We start from the raw sequence: 15,939 nt of genomic DNA, 5'->3' as shown, positions 1-15,939 counted from the left end.
AATACCCTGCTAAAAGAGGAGACCTTCTTTTTGCTGTAGGGGATGTTGCATTGTTACCCATTATTCAGGGGATCCAAGAGAACCCCCCCCCCCCAGCACATCTATTTCTGGTGGGTAGCTGTGTTGGTCTGAAGCAACTGAACAAAGTTTGGGTATAAGCTTTCGTGTGTATGTACACTTCTTCAGTACATGCACATGAAAGTTTATACCCAGGATTAAACTTTGTTGCTCTTAAAGGTGCTACTGGCTGAAACATCTATTTCTTTGAAACTTAATTTTTTTCTGCACTCCTCTAATAACAATGCTAGAAAATGTGGCTTAGGACATGTGCCATACAGGCAAAAGATCCTGATGTCACTCATAGTCATACCTGGCCCAAGGATTTTTGGTGCCCTACTAGGCTTATGACCCCCCCCCCTTCCCCTGTACTACATCTGGCCCAATGGCCTGGACAGAGGGAGGGAAGGAGCAGGCTCACTGTGGGCTGCCCCCCTGGAGTAGGAACGTGGGATGGTGACAGGGCTGTCCTAAGCAAACACCTAGATGCACCTAATGGACAGTCTAGTCCTGCTTTTAGGTGCTTTCTTTGCCCAAGACGCTGGAGAACTGCTGCTAGTCAGAGTAGACAATGCTGAGCCTGATGGTCCACCTTGGTAAATGGCAGATGCACATGTTCCATGTTGAGTCACCGGGCAAAGACCCTTTCGCTCCCCTGGGTCAACCCATTTCTGCCATAACATTTGTGATAATAAGTGCTTGTGCTGATTGTGGATGTAGTGGTGTTAGGAGTACCTAGTAATGGAGACTGTTTTCCAAACTGGGGGTGGGATTTGGAATAAATTCATTGTATGCTGGGTGCTAGATTGTGGGAGGTATCAGAAACTACAAGACCCAGCCACCTCTCTGAATATCCTCCAGGCCCCCAGTAGGGGTCAGTCACCAGAGGTTGCCATGACTTCCAGGTGCGTGCGTACACACACACACACACACACACACACACACACAAATATTAAGAAATACCCCCCAAGACCCAGACACCCCAACAGGAAACAACGCTCAAGACTGTCCAGGCTATTTGCGCATTTGTTTAACAAACATATAATACCCAATCTTATCTCCGGGGCAGCTGAACAAGCTCTCCCTACCACTAGTTCCTCTGGGACAGTCAGGGGTTTGTGTGTTAAATCTCCCAATGTTTTAGGGTTTGTTGCTTTCCCCATTTTTCCAACGTGTGTGTGTGGGGAGGGTGCTCGGAATGACCCAAGCTTTCCCAGAGAAATTCCCAGGAAGCTCAGGAACAAAATGAGCACGTTTGTTCAGAAGTAAGCAAGGGGGAAATTGCTGACAGGGCCCATGGAAGAACTCTGTCCAGCGAATCTTTGCCCTCTTATCCACACCATTTGAAAAAGTTTAAATGCCCCACTATCCCTATCTGGCTTTTACCAAAAAAAGTAGGTTTGAGAAGACTGAGACCAGTAATTCCCTTTGTGGTTTTAGGCTTGTCATCTTAACAAGGCCTAATTATTTCAGCATATTACACCTGTTTTGGAACAATGGCATTAGCTGCCCATGTGTTTCTGGGCTCAGATTAACACTCTGGTGTTGATCTTTAAAGCCCTTGGCTAATTGGTTACCTTAATTACAAAACCTTTCGATAAACGGGTAGGGTTGCCAGGTCCTATTATCTCCCCAGCAGGGGATTTGGGGGTGCTTGCTGGGAGGGGCCGTCCCCAATGCGACAGCATCACGCAGAGTGACGTCATCACATCAGGGCCATGTGCACATGCCCCCCCCCACTTTCCCCCAACCACTTTCCCCCAACCATTTAAAGGGAACCTTCCCTTTAAAAGATTGGAGGGAAAGCGGGGACCACCTGCACCTGCCCTGCTTCAAACGAGCGAGCTCCAAGCCAGCAGCAAATTCACAGCTAGCAGGACAGGCATGCATGGGCTTTGCTCCTTTCAAGTGGGGCTCTGGACAACTTTTGGGGGCAGGGCTTCCTCCAACCCCACCGGCCAGCATCTGGGGGTGGCCCCAAAAATTGAGGGATCCCTGTTGGATCCCCAAGCATCGAGAATAAATCCACGTTTTAAGAAAAGCAAAATTTATTTCAAAGCGTTGAAGACATACTCAAACACGTTCTTTGTTAGAACTGGGGATACACAGTTAGGTCAAGCATAATAAAGGAAATTCAAACAGCTACAGATCCAATGAATAGCATTCCCGCTGGCGGGCTCATGAAACGGTTGCGCGCCCAGTCCATGGGAACCAGGCAGAACATCAGACAAAACACAGGTGCAGTACTCATGAGAAAAGCAACAGGCAAGCATTACAGCATCTTCTCCCCCACACAACCTCCAGCAGTTATCTTGTGCATTCCAACGCAGGAGCAGGAGGAAAGAAAATAAGCCGGGTGCAACAGGGAAAGGATATGTACACAGAGGTCACAGAAAACAGAATGGCAGCTTGCTGACATACTGCCCCCCTTAAAATACACTTACAACACACCTCCCGGGTCGGGGGGGAGATCTCCCGGGCTGGGCGGGAGACCTCCCGGTTTGTCCGGGAACCTCTTGTGGAAACTACGGATCAGGTAAGGGGCCCGAATATCCCCTTCTTCCACCCATTCGCGGTGCTGGGGACCGAAATCAACCCATTCGATAAGGTACCAGAGTTTACCACGTTTCAATTTACAATCAAGGATATCAGCGATCTCAAAATGTTCATCCCCTTCCAAAATGACAGGTGGAGGAGGAGTAGTTACAGGTCTCCATGGAGACGGGCCAGGATCCTTCTTTAACAGGCTCATGTGAAATACAGAATGCAAGGCACGTAAATTCTTAGGCAAAACAACATCAACTGCCACATCATTTATGACTTTGCGCACTTTGAAAGGGCCTATGAACTTCCATCCCAATTTCCTGCTAGGCCGCAGCATCTTAATGTTCTTGGTTGAGACATACACAAGATCCCCAGGTTTCAGATCAAACCCCACCACCCTACCCTTGTCTGCCTGGGTCTTGTAAGCAGCCTTGGCTGCGTCAAGTGTTTGGCATAACAGAGGCCATGCTTTTTGCAAGAACATACACCATGTATCAGCATCCCCCACAGGACGTTGGCCCATCCCCTCCAAGAAAGGGAGGGGGGGGCTGTCGTAACCAGAGACAGCTTTATAAGGAGACATGCCCGTGGAGCTATGGACAGTATTGTTATAACAATATTCAGCAAGAGGCAACAATTCACACCAATCATTCTGTTGATAATTAGTAAAACAACGCAAATATTGTTCCAGGGTCTGATTAACTCGTTCCGTTTGTCCGTCAGTTTCAGGATGATACGCGCTGCTGAGCCCTTGTTCCACCCCTAAAATGGAAAGAAGTTCCCTCCAAAACTTAGAAACAAATTGGGTCCCCCTGTCAGAAATTAATTTAGCAGGTAATTGATGAATTTTCACCACGTGAGACATAAACGATTTCGCCAACCTCTGAGCTGTAGGCAAGGAAGGAAAAGGTACAAAATGAGCTTGTTTAGAAAACAAATCAACAACCACCCAAATGATAGTGTTCCCTTTGCTCGCAGGGAGGTCAGTAATAAAATCCATGGATACCACTTCCCATGGTCTCGATGGAGTAGGGAGTGGCTGTAGAAGACCAGGAGGCTTGCCCAATCTGGGTTTAGTCAAGGCACATGTTTGGCAGGACCGAACAAACATCAAGAGGTCTTTGCGCATATGTGGCCACCAGAACTGTCTGCGGATGAGTTGTAGAGATTTAACAAAACTCCAATGCCCTGCCAGTTTCGAACCGTGAGCAGACTCCATCACCTCCCTCCTCATTGAAATAGGCACATACAGTTTGTCTCCAGAATAAATCAGACCTTCAGGGCTACGGACACAATCTGGCAACGTTTTCAGGGAGGCATCATCCTCAGCAGTAAAAGCAGACAGATATTTCTGGACCCAGGCCCCCCCCCACAGGGAAAAGGGAAGGCGTAGTCACATCAGAGTGTGGAATTGCCCGCGCTTGCGCCCTGGTGACCACGGCCCCCCCCAGATGGGAGGGGGAAAAGACAGAGTCCATGATGATCTCACGCTGACTGTCATGTTGTGGGAGGCGTGAAAGCGCGTCAGCCAGGGAATTCGCCGCCCCAGGGAAATGACGAAGAGTGAATCGAAACTTAGCAAAGAAGTCCGCCCAACGAAGTTGCTTAGCGTTGAGAGAACGGGGGGATTTCAGCATCTCCAAATTCTTATGGTCAGTCCAGACTTCAAATGGCAGTTGCGCCCCCTCCAACCACTGCCTCCACGTGGAGAGAGCCAGCCGGATTGCTGACGCCTCCTTTTCCCAAATCCCCCAGTTTCGTTCAGCGTCAGAAAACTTTTTAGACACAAATGCGAGGGGATGTAAACGACCATCCTCCCCCTCCTGCAAAATCGCGGCCCCCATTGCCACATCCGAGGCATCAGTTTGGACAATGAATTTCTTAGTTTCATCAGGGCGCGCCAGCACTGGCTCAGAGGTGAACATCAGTTTAAGTTTCTCAAAAGCCTCTGCGCAAGCAGGGGACCATTTAAGCGGGGCGCCTGGTTTCGTAGCATCAAACCCCTTTCCCTTGGTTTTGAGCAAATCAGTCAGGGGAAGGGCAATTTGAGCGAAATTCTGGATGAAATTTCTGTAAAAATTGGCAAATCCGAGGAACATTTGCAATTGTTTGCGGGTCCTGGGGGGCTCCCAGTCAAGTACAGCTTGAATTTTAGCAGGGTCCATTTCAACCGTCCCCCCAGAGATGCGATAGCCCAAAAAGTCAATGCATGTCTTGTGGAATTCACATTTTGACAGCTTTGCAAACAAGTGGTGTTCATAAAGTCGTTTAAGGACCTTGCGCACCAATTTAATATGCGACGGGAGGTCCTGAGAGTACAGCAACACATCATCAAGGTAAAGGACCACTCCCTTGAATAGAAACTCATGTAGGACCTCATTGATAAGGTTCATGAAGACCCCCGGAGCCCCTTGAAGGCCGAAGGGCATAACGAGGTACTCAAACTGCCCCAAAGGGGTATTAAATGCAGTCTTGCTTTCATCCCCCTCCCGGATGCGCACACGGAAATATGCATCCCGGAGGTCAAGTTTCGAGAAGATTTTGCCCTTGGTGGCCTCAGCTACCAAGTCCTTGATTAGCGGGAGGGGGTAAGCATTGGATAAAGAAACAGCATTCAGACCCCTATAATCAGTGCACAATCTGAGCCCCCCGTCTTTCTTCTTTCGGAAAAGTACAGGCGCGGCGAAAGGGGAGGAAGCCGGGCGAATGAAACCTCGGGCTAGGTTTTTATCAATAAAGTTCCGCAGTTCAACTTTCTCAGCCGGCCCCATCGCATAAATTTTACCTTTGGGCAATTTACAGTCAGGCAAAAGTTCAATAGCACAGTCAGTCGAGCGATGGGGGGGCAATTCGTTAGCTTCCTCTTCGCCAAACACTTTCGCCAAGTCTCTATACTCTCGAGGCAAAGAAGCTAACTCTTCCGGTTGCAAAGTGCCGCAGGGGAACTGCGCGGTCGGCTGGTCCCCCCACGAGTCCACCCAGCAGTGATTTACACACTTAGCCGACACAAACTTGACAACCCCTTCTTCCCACAAGATGTAAGGGTCATGGGTAAACAACCAGGGACTCCCCAGAACTAAGTCGAATTGCGATTTAGGGGTGACAATGAAGGATCTGGATTCCCAATGATCGCCCGCCCCCAGCCGCAAAGCCATAGTCTCGTGCGTACAAGGTTCCATGGGTGCCCCATCCATCTGGGTAAAAATGATGGGAGACTTCAAGGGGGCTATCCCCGCTTCCAGTGCCAACAACACTCTAGGGCTGATGAGATCCCTCCCACACCCAGAATCAATCAACGCTCTCACCCTAACGTGGGTTCCCAGGAGCGGATTCATTAATGAGACAGTCACGAAAAATAGGGAAGGGGTTTCTCTCACCACCTTGGGCGCAGCATTAGAATGGCCTTGTCGTTTTGCGCCTCTCACAACAGGCCGTTGTCGTTTTCCGCCGTTTCAGGCACCACCTCTTCTTCTGACTCGGCAGCAGACGGATCGTTCCCCTCCGAGCCTTGGGCCGCCTGCAAAGCTTTGGAGAAACGCGGTTTAGCCATTCCCTTCTTCCCCGTCAGCGGTGTCTTCGGGCTTGGAGTAGGCGGCTGTACTTTACGGCTGCCACAATCCACAGCGAAGTGCCCCTTCTCCCCGCACTTGAGACAGAGCCCCATCTTCATACGTAGTTCTCGTGCTGATTCCGACAGGCGTTGAGGCTTGGGTTTGGAGGCACCGGCAGCGGCGGGTCTGTTGGTCGTAGCAGCCAGGTCGAGTTTGATGGTGGTGAGCCGGTCTTCCGCATTTTCAGCTTCCTGGGTCCAGGCCATTAGGGAGACAGGGTTGACAGTTTTCAGAACCGTTTCTCGGATATCTGCGTTGAGACCCAAGCGATACATCTCAGCTAATATATGGTCAGGGTAGTCTCGGAGCTTTGCGGCTTGCTTGTGGAATTCCAGAGTGTACTCGCGAACCGACTTCTTGTTCTGGCGATAGGTGCGGAGAAACGCTTTAGCCCTTTGACTCGCGTTGACATCTTCAAATCTCGCCCGCAGCGCCCACATGAATGCTCGCAAATTCAAAAGTTCCGGACCGCGGTCATTGTGCAGTCCAACATACCATGTGGCGGCGTCTCCTTTCAGTCTTGCCGAGATGACATCAATAAGACCAGCTTCATTTCGGAACAGGTGTCGACTTTCTTCTACGAATTTATGCACCCTCACCGTGAAGAAAGCGAGTTCATCTGGGTTGCCGTCGAAGGTAGCCTCCAGTAGATCCTTGGGTCTGGGCCGTGGAGGCCTTACCAACGGGCCCAGCTGAGCCGGAACTCCCCTGGGAGGGAAACCCGGCACAACCGGTGGCCCCGCTGGCATTGGCCTCAGTGGTGGCGGCAGACCCGGCACCGGCGGACCCCCCGGCATCGGCGGTTGCACAGGCACTTGCAGAGGCGGTCTCACTGGCGGCTGTACAGGTACCTGCTGCGCTGGAACTCCCGGTGCTTGCAGCGGTGGTCCCGTCAGCGGTTGAGCAGGCATCGGCGGCGCGGGAAGTCCCGGTGCAGGAGCAACTTGTTGCTGCGCGGCGTGTGCGTCAAGGAAATTAGCCATTCGAACGTCCATCATTCCCGGCAGACCTTCCATCACATCCTGGAATGCCCGCAACAAGTCTCTCACCGAGTCTTCCAGTTCTGCTAGTCGTTCCCCGGTAGTTTCCTCCGGGATGGGGTCCCGAGGTCGATAGTCCGGGGGTGGGTCATAGTCCTCTTCCGTTTGGAAGGCTCCGGTGCCCTCCTCATCTTCTGCGTGGCCTCGCGGCCCCGATGGCTCGAACATCCACTCCTCGAGGTCTTGCTTGGAACTCCCCTTCTCCGAGGTAGTCCCCGGCTCCGGGAACAATCCCTTGTCAAACAGACTCTCACGTAATCCGCTCCCCCGACGGGAGTACACCTCTCGGGTGCCCTGAGTGTTGTACATAGTCCAGTCATCCTGCTGTTGAGTCTTCCGCGGACCCCAGTGCGAAGGGGTCGGAGGCGGCCAAGACAGATGTGCAGGCAGGCGGGGAATCGTTCCCCCCACGGCACCCTCCACCGAGGCTGCAGTCGTGAACACCAAAGAAGCGGAGGTATGTGGGACCGATCCTGAGTCCCCCTCCGTGTTAAGTAGGTTTCCCTCAGTTCCGCTCATGATCTTGCCAGATTCGGAACGATAGGAGAAAGAGAGTTCTAACAATATGTTGGATCCCCAAGCATCGAGAATAAATCCACGTTTTAAGAAAAGCAAAATTTATTTCAAAGCGTTGAAGACATACTCAAACACGTTCTTTGTTAGAACTGGGGATACACAGTTAGGTCAAGCATAATAAAGGAAATTCAAACAGCTACAGATCCAATGAATAGCATTCCCGCTGGCGGGCTCATGAAACGGTTGCGCGCCCAGTCCATGGGAACCAGGCAGAACATCAGACAAAACACAGGTGCAGTACTCATGAGAAAAGCAACAGGCAAGCATTACAGCATCTTCTCCCCCACACAACCTCCAGCAGTTATCTTGTGCATTCCAACGCAGGAGCAGGAGGAAAGAAAATAAGCCGGGTGCAACAGGGAAAGGATATGTACACAGAGGTCACAGAAAACAGAATGGCAGCTTGCTGACAATCCCCCACCCCCACCTGGGGACTGGCATCCCTATAAACAGGTGTGGAATAGGTGATGATTTTAGTTATATGCACTTCTGCTAAGTTGTGGCAGGGAAGGGAACACTGTGCCAAAGACTTTACGGAAAAGTAGATTTTTGAGGAGGGATTTCAAGGAATTGCGACAGGTGGTAGCAATCCAATGTCCTGGAATTCAATTCCAGACATAAGCGGCATCAAAAGAGACAGGCTGGATTTGTTTGTTTCAAAAAGGTGAGCAATGCTGACAGTTGCAGGAAGTATGTATTGGTATATGTTCTATGGATTAATTGGACAAGATTTTTGCTTTAAAAACCAAGTTTTAGTATAAAAAGATTGAGGCTGTAGGTGTCATTTAGAAGAGCCATTTTCTCTTCTGCCTTGCATGCTGTTTAGTGATGGAGTTTTCACATAAGGAAATATTTCTTCCAGAACTGAATGAGGCATCCCATGCCTCTTACATTGGCAAATGAATGCCTCTTCCACTGTCATGGTAAAAGAGGCATCTCCAGCTATTTTTTAAAAAAAAATTTTTATTTTTTTTTATTTTATTTTTAACCTTTGACACATTTAATGAGTGAAGCCCAACTCAGTAAGAAACCCCCCACAAAGCACATTATTATAACTATTTAGCGTACGGCAGAGTTAGAAGGAAGCATATCATAATATAAAATACATAATCAAGTTGATACAATGGGTACGCAGACCAATTGGGCAATCAAATCCCCTTAAAAAGAAATCCCTAAATTTTCAATCCACTCAAATCACAGCCCACAAACTACAGAACACACAAAGTCTAATCACCTGATACAAACAATAATACCTTTAATGAGCTGTGACTCTTCCTTAGGTGAGTATTGTTTTCTCTAAGCCATAAATTAACACTTAATCTAAGGGTGCCAACTGCCTGGAGGGAAAAACTGTGCTGTCCCTTTAACAGAGGCTTTATGGGATGCTATTTATGTCTTCAGGTACTCATTTCCACGCACATTAAGACTCTGGGAATGAGGGAGGATATTTCCCCCCCTTCAGGCCTGTTACCAACCCTAATGCAGATACCTCTCTGAAATAAAATAAGGAGACAGAAAGAGAATTTTGTCAGTTGGCGCCATTAAAGCACAATCTCAAAGGAGGAATCCGGGGGGGCGGGCTCTGAGGAGGAAGACGCGGCAGGAGGATGCCTTGGCCGAGGGCTCAGTCCGGGTCATTTCCAGCTCAGGGAAGGGGTGTGTGTGTTCAGAGCAGGAGGAGGGAATCCTACTGCTCCCTCCTGATTCTCTCTGTCAGAATCTGGGGGGTGGGGAGGATAACTTGGATTGGGAAATTCGTGACCCACAAGGCTCACCTGCCAACACCATGTCCACAACCCTGGTTGTTGTGTGTGTGGGGGTGTCTAACCCCTTAGAAATTACTGAGTTGTTGGATTAGGGGACACCACCTTTCCCTTTCAACCCAAATTAATCCTACTGCCAGAAGGATTTGGGCTCCAAAGTGGTGAGACCCCCAACAACCTCAAAACAGCCTGGACTGGGGAGGGATAAGGGTTGAGAAATATCTCTCTAGAACTGCTTGTCAGATAAAAATGTTTGTGAATAATACACCTGTAGGAGAGAGACTAGTTACACCTGTAGGAGAGAGACTGTACATATCCATTACCCTCTAAACTTGTCTATTGCTTCATACAATTTGGGAAAGGAACTCTTTTTGCCAGTCTTGAAGATATCTGAGTTAGAATGGCAGATAACCTGAAGTAGGAAGTTTCAGAGAGGAGGGGAAAAACTAAAAAGTTCTTTCTTTGTGTGACTACGTTCTCAGCCTTTCTAAACTTCTAGTGCCAGGGCCAGCTATAGGAAAGTTTCACCCTTGCAAGCATTCACTGAGGAACATGAGGATCGGACCTGTGCCTCAAGCTCTGGCCACACATTGAGCACTGAAAAGGTTCCTTCTCTGGGAAGAGTCCTTGATGTTAAAGGAACGATCAGCTGAGTCTTCTTGCAGCAGAAACCATTTGCCATCCTTCCTTTCTTCCCCTTGGAATATTTTTGAGGTTTTGAACATGGCTAAAGCTTGTGTGTTCAGAGCAGGAGGAGGGAATCCTACTTCTCCCTCCTGATTCTCTCTGTCAGAATCTGGGGGGTGGGGAGGATAACTTGGATTGGGAAATTCGTGACCCACAAGGCTCACCTGCCAACACCATGTCCACAACCCTGGTTGTTGTGTGTGTGGGGGTGTCTAACCCCTTAGAAATTACTGAGTTGTTGGATTAGGGGACACCACCTTTCCCTTTCAACCCAAATTAATCCTACTGCCAGAAGGATTTGGGCTCCAAAGTGGTGAGACCCCCAACAACCTCAAAACAGCCTGGACTGGGGAGGGATAAGGGTTGAGAAATATCTCTCTAGAACTGCTTGTCAGATAAAAATGTTTGTGAATAAGATACCAGCTGGTCATACTATAGTTACACCTGTAGGAGAGAGACTGTACATATCCATTACCCTCTAAACTTGTCTATTGCTTCATACAATTTGGGAAAGGAACTCTTTTTGCCAGTCTTGAAGATATCTGAGTTAGAATGGCAGATAACCTGAAGTAGGAAGTTTCAGAGAGGAGGGGAAAAACTAAAAAGTTCTTTCTTTGTGTGACTACGTTCTCAGCCTTTCTAAACTTCTAGTGCCAGGGCCAGCTATAGGAAAGTTTCACCCTTGCAAGCATTCACTGAGGAACATGAGGATCGGACCTGTGCCTCAAGCTCTGGCCACACATTGAGCATTGAAAAGGTTTCTTCTATTTACACACAGGGACTGCCTTTTCCAATGGTGACTGATTTCTCAGGTGGTATGTTTTGGGAAGGGGTGTTATGTTACAGTGGAAGGCCTAAAACTGTTGCTTTGAATCTTATCTGAAAAAAAACAAACAAAAATGTTCTTACCTGTAACTTCCTATCTGCTGCTTGCAAAAATTCCCCTTCTCCTGCCATTTAAACTTAATTATGACCAGTTTGGAAAAGCGGAGACATAAGAATTGTTGTGCCATTCCCTCAACTCCTTCCCAGGAACAGAGGTACCCCTGCCTACCCAGGGTCAGTTGTTTACAGAGAAGATTCTCTGTTTCAGATAGGTGTGCTGTTTTTGGCAAAATATGTGTGTGCAGGGGGAGAACTGGTGCCCATTTGGGGAAGCCACTGCACTTTCCTAGGCAGGAGGTGCACCGGAGCACTGCTTTTCTCATCCAACAGCAGCTATATATCAAAGGCAGACAGATCAGAACCTGCTGAAGCCATTAGGACATCTTGGCAAACAGGGATTCCATTTCCCTTTGATGTGTGCTAGAAAAATTTCCTCTGCTTTCATAAGCTCACATCAATGCTTGGCAGAGCAGGGCTCCGCCTCTGCCAGCCCCCCCCCCCCAATCAGATATCTCCCTGGGGGCATAGTCTTGCAGCCGGCCTATCAGCCTTGTGGTAGGTATGGCCTCTTCCTCTCTCTTTAAATGTACGTCCCATTTGCTTTGGATCTTTGCAAGCCCTTTATTCTGTAATTGCTGTCCAAATGGGTGGGGGAGGGGACATACTGGTGTACAATGAGTTGCAACTAGGTATGACTTCAAATTTCTCTGTATTTTCAACTATAATATTTTCAACTTTTGATTTCACTTCTCTGTAAACTCATAATTCCGGGCTTTTGCACTTTTTTTTTTTTTGCTTCCGTGCTATGCATTTTCTCTGCAAAATGTACACATTATTTCAGTGGGGTTTTTTTGTGCAGTAATAAATTGACATTATGAATGAAATGTATGTTATAAAAATTAAGTACATTATAAATAGATATGACTACTTTATGGATGACATATAAAAACTGCATGCAACACAATTAGATCTATAAAACCAACGGGCCCCTGATCCGGATAGCCCAGGCAAGCCCGATCTTGTCAGATCTTGGAAGCTAAGCTGGGGCGACCCTGGCAAGTACTTGGAAGGGAGACCTCCAAGGAATACCAGGGCTGGGACACAGAGGCAGGCAATAGTAAACCACCACGCTGAAACATCCAAGGGTGGCCAGAAGTTAACCATGACTTCCAGGCACATAGACACACACACTCACCAAAACTCCCCCCCCAAAATGGGCAGAGCATTTGCCAACAAAATACAAATATCAAAAGAAACTAAATAGGCAAACATTGCTACTCCCAACTTGCCAAGGCTCAATATTTGGCTGTGTTTTTTTATCCTCTCCTCTTCACCCGAGGCTGTTTGCGCATCCGTTGCAAAGTGAGGCGTAAGCTGCAGAGTCCAGGGTCCAAATCATAAGAAGATTTTTAACTATTCAAAGGTATCACTTCACCAACATGCATTGATCCTTCTCCTTTTAGCTGGAGTCCAGCATCACCTTGACATGTGTGGATGGGAAATGGAACAAGCAGGTTGCCTGTGAGCCCATCGACTGCAGCATCCCTGACCAGTACCATGTCTACCCGGCATCCTTCAACTGCAGCGAGGGAACCACATTTGGCAAGAGATGCTCCTTCACATGCAAATCCCCAGCCGTGCTGAAAGGTAATAAGGAAAGAGGGAAATCTCTGGTCCCCAATGGTTCTGGTGACTGGGAAATTAGCATTCAGCAATCTTGCAAGTATGTATGTATGTATTTATTTATTTATGGGGGTTTTATTCCGCCCTCCCCCAAAAGGGCTCAGGGTGGATCACAACAAATCAAGTCAAAGACTCATTACAATGAAATCACATTAAAATCATAAAAATAATAAACAATAACATTGGTAGCAGCAAAAGAGGAGGAGGAGGAGGAGGAGGAGGAGGAGATTGATGATGATGATGATGATGATGATCATCATCATCATCATCTGATTGGATTTATACCCCGCCCTTCACTTGGAGTCTCAGAGTGGCTTACAAACTCCTTTCCCTTCCCCTCCCCACAACAGACACCCTGTGAGGTGGGTGGGGCTGAGAGAGCTCTTGACACAAACTGCTCTCTTTCAAGGACAGCTGTGCCAGAGCTTGCGACTGACCCAAGGTCACATCAGCCGGTGCAAGTGGAGGAGTGGGGAATCAAACCCGGTTCTCCCAGATTAGAGTCCACACACTTAACCACTACACCAAACTGGCTCTATTATGGCCAGGTTGGAAACTAAAGCATGCATGGGAAGCAAAAGCTGGGTAGCTGGTGTGCTGCAGTTGGTGGAGTTCGGATGTCAGAAACCCAGATTCAAAATCCTAGGAGCCCTAGCCACCTGCTTTCCTAAGGTGGGTCTGTCATGCTTTCAGGAAAACCTTGAAAGGTCTTGCTAACTCGAAGTGTCAATGCGTTGGATCTTCCAGCTCCCTTCTGCTAAGTTGGATTCTACTACACCATCCCACTTTGAACTAGTGGAGGAAGACTTTCTCCATCAAAAGATAACTTAACAGAAGGGAGGTAAAACGTTCCAGTCCTATGTGTATTTTAGTCTGTGAATTCCTAGCCTCATAAATGTTTTAAGGTGAACAGAGCAGTTGTTTTTCACTTGAGTTGGAAAGCTTTTACCTGCTTATGGTGAACCCCTTCCTAACCTAATATGTTACCCCTTAAATGACCCCTTCCCATTTTAATTACCCAGCCGTGCTCAAATGCAGGAGCTAAAGAGGGGTCTTCAGGATCACTAAAGTATGGTAAGGTTTGAGAACAATGTTGAGAAATCTGGAATATTAATCAAAAGAAGGCAATACTGGGCGGATTATGTGGGTGGGACGTGGGGCAGGACAATTTTTTCAGGGCAACCACCGCTGGCACATTCCCCCCCCCCAAAAAAAATGTATCAGATTTTGAAAATAAGCTTTCATATTTTCATGGTAGCTTTCATGTCTCAAATTAATTCATAGATGGGGCCAGCAGTGTCTCAGGTGGGGCAGTGCACCCACTGGCTCCACCCTGGCTGTGGCTCTGAGTGGCACAGAGCTAATGGCTGTGCCCTGGCCTAGCCTACCCTGCATGGTCAGTGTGAGGCTGAAGTACCACTAACCTGAGCTCCTTAGGTGAAAGGCAGGATACAAATATAATGGTATTAACATGAAACATAAAACCAGTGCAAATGGAGGAAGGCAGAGATTGTACAATTCTAGATTTTAACTATAGAAACTTGAGCTGTACAGTGCTCAGCAAAAACTTGATTGCAATGGCCTTTAAACAAGTTTAGGAAAGGCAAAACAAAGTACTTCTTCACACAACACTGAAATAAGTTTTGACACTCACTGTCACAGAACATAGTGATTCTATTAGCTAAATAATATAGTTAAGCGCCATCAAGTTGCAACCAACTTATGGCAACCCTTCAGGGGGTTTTCAAGGCAAGAGATAAGCAGAGGTGGTTCTGCCTTTGCCATCCTGTGCATAGCAACCCTGGTCTTCCTTTGCAATCTCCCATCCATATGCTAAAAATGGCTGACCCTGCATAGCTTTCAGGTTCTGACAAGACCAGGCCAGTCTGGGCTATTCAGGCTGCTTCTGCAAGCTTAGGTAGTTTAAAAAGGAACTTAGTCAAATGAACTGGTATTATGAGTTTGGAGATCTGAGGGTGCGTTCAGATGGGCAGCTAATCCCGCCAGTTGTCCAGCTCTAATTTGATCCCGATTTTTTTAATCCGTCGTTGCATGACCAGACAGCCCCCCCCCCCAGTGAATCGTCTTACTGCACGCTGCCTCTGCTGTGGATTGTCTTGACGGCGTCCACTGAAGGAGGCATGCGTGGTGGGGTTTTTTTTTTTAAAAAATGTTTGCCCATGTGCATAGGCGTGACATCGCATCCTTGTTTATCCGTGCATGCGTGGAATCGGGATTTTTAAAAAATGGCGCCTGTTCAGGATGGTCTGACGTCAGACCATCCCGACGGGAGGATTGCGTGCTGGAACGATCAGATGGGGAAAGTCTGCAATTGGCCCGTTGGGAACCAAAACCTCCAGATTTTAAGTAGTATCTTTTAAGTACGGCTCCGAAGCGCAGCAAAATGAGATGCTCACGGAAGAGGGACATTTCCCAGATGTTGCTGTCTGGACATTACCTTTAAATCCACCAGGCACTCATGCCTCACACAGATCTAAAGAGCCGTCTGATCGGGACCTGAGCGGCTAATTTTATTACAGTGGTCAAACTCAAGAAGAACTCTGCTGCAATGCAGCTGGCTTCCTCTCTTGAATTAGGCAGACCCAGGGAGCTGGCATGGCATAGCGGTTAGAGTGCCAAATTAGGACGAAGTCAACTGGGTTCGAATCCCTGCTTTGCCCCTGAAGCTTGCTGGGTGACTTTGGACCTATTGCAACCTCTCAATGTACTGTACTTCACAGGGGTATAATTATGAGGATAGAGTGGTGGAGGAGAGAATAGTGAGATAAGCAGCTTTGGGTTCTGCTTAGGGATGATGATGATATTATTATTATTATTATTATTATTATTATTATTATTATTATTATTATTGGCTTTATATTCTGCCCTTCACTACCCAAAGGAGTCTCGGAGCGGCTTACAATCTCCTTCCCTTCCTCTCCCCACAACAGACACCCTGTGAGGTAGGTGGGGCTAAGAGAGCTCTAAGAGAGCTGTGACGGCCTCAAGGTCACCCTGCTGGCTTCATGTGGAGGAGTGGGGAATCAAACCCGGTTCTCCAGATTAGAGTCCTGCCGCTCTTAACCACTACGC

General features: G+C 48.0%; 1 protein-coding gene across 1 annotated transcript in view; it reads left to right on the top strand.

The window, feature by feature from the left end:
* PAPPA (pregnancy-associated plasma protein A, pappalysin 1) overlaps positions 1-15,939 on the top strand; it is a 403,905-nt gene that overhangs the window by 302,868 nt on the left and 85,098 nt on the right. The window contains exon 15 of the mRNA XM_015407600.1: positions 12,627-12,810. Coding sequence (XP_015263086.1) covers positions 12,627-12,810 — 184 coding nt within the window. The remainder of the gene's footprint in view (positions 1-12,626; positions 12,811-15,939) is intronic.

This window comes from Gekko japonicus, unplaced genomic scaffold, assembly GCF_001447785.1.
Source record: "Gekko japonicus isolate JY-2015 unplaced genomic scaffold, Gekko_japonicus_V1.1 scaffold1257, whole genome shotgun sequence".
Classification (NCBI taxonomy): Eukaryota; Metazoa; Chordata; class Lepidosauria; order Squamata; family Gekkonidae; genus Gekko; species Gekko japonicus.
The sequence above is the reverse complement of the archived record's forward strand: the minus strand, read 5'-3'. Positions and strand labels throughout refer to the sequence as shown.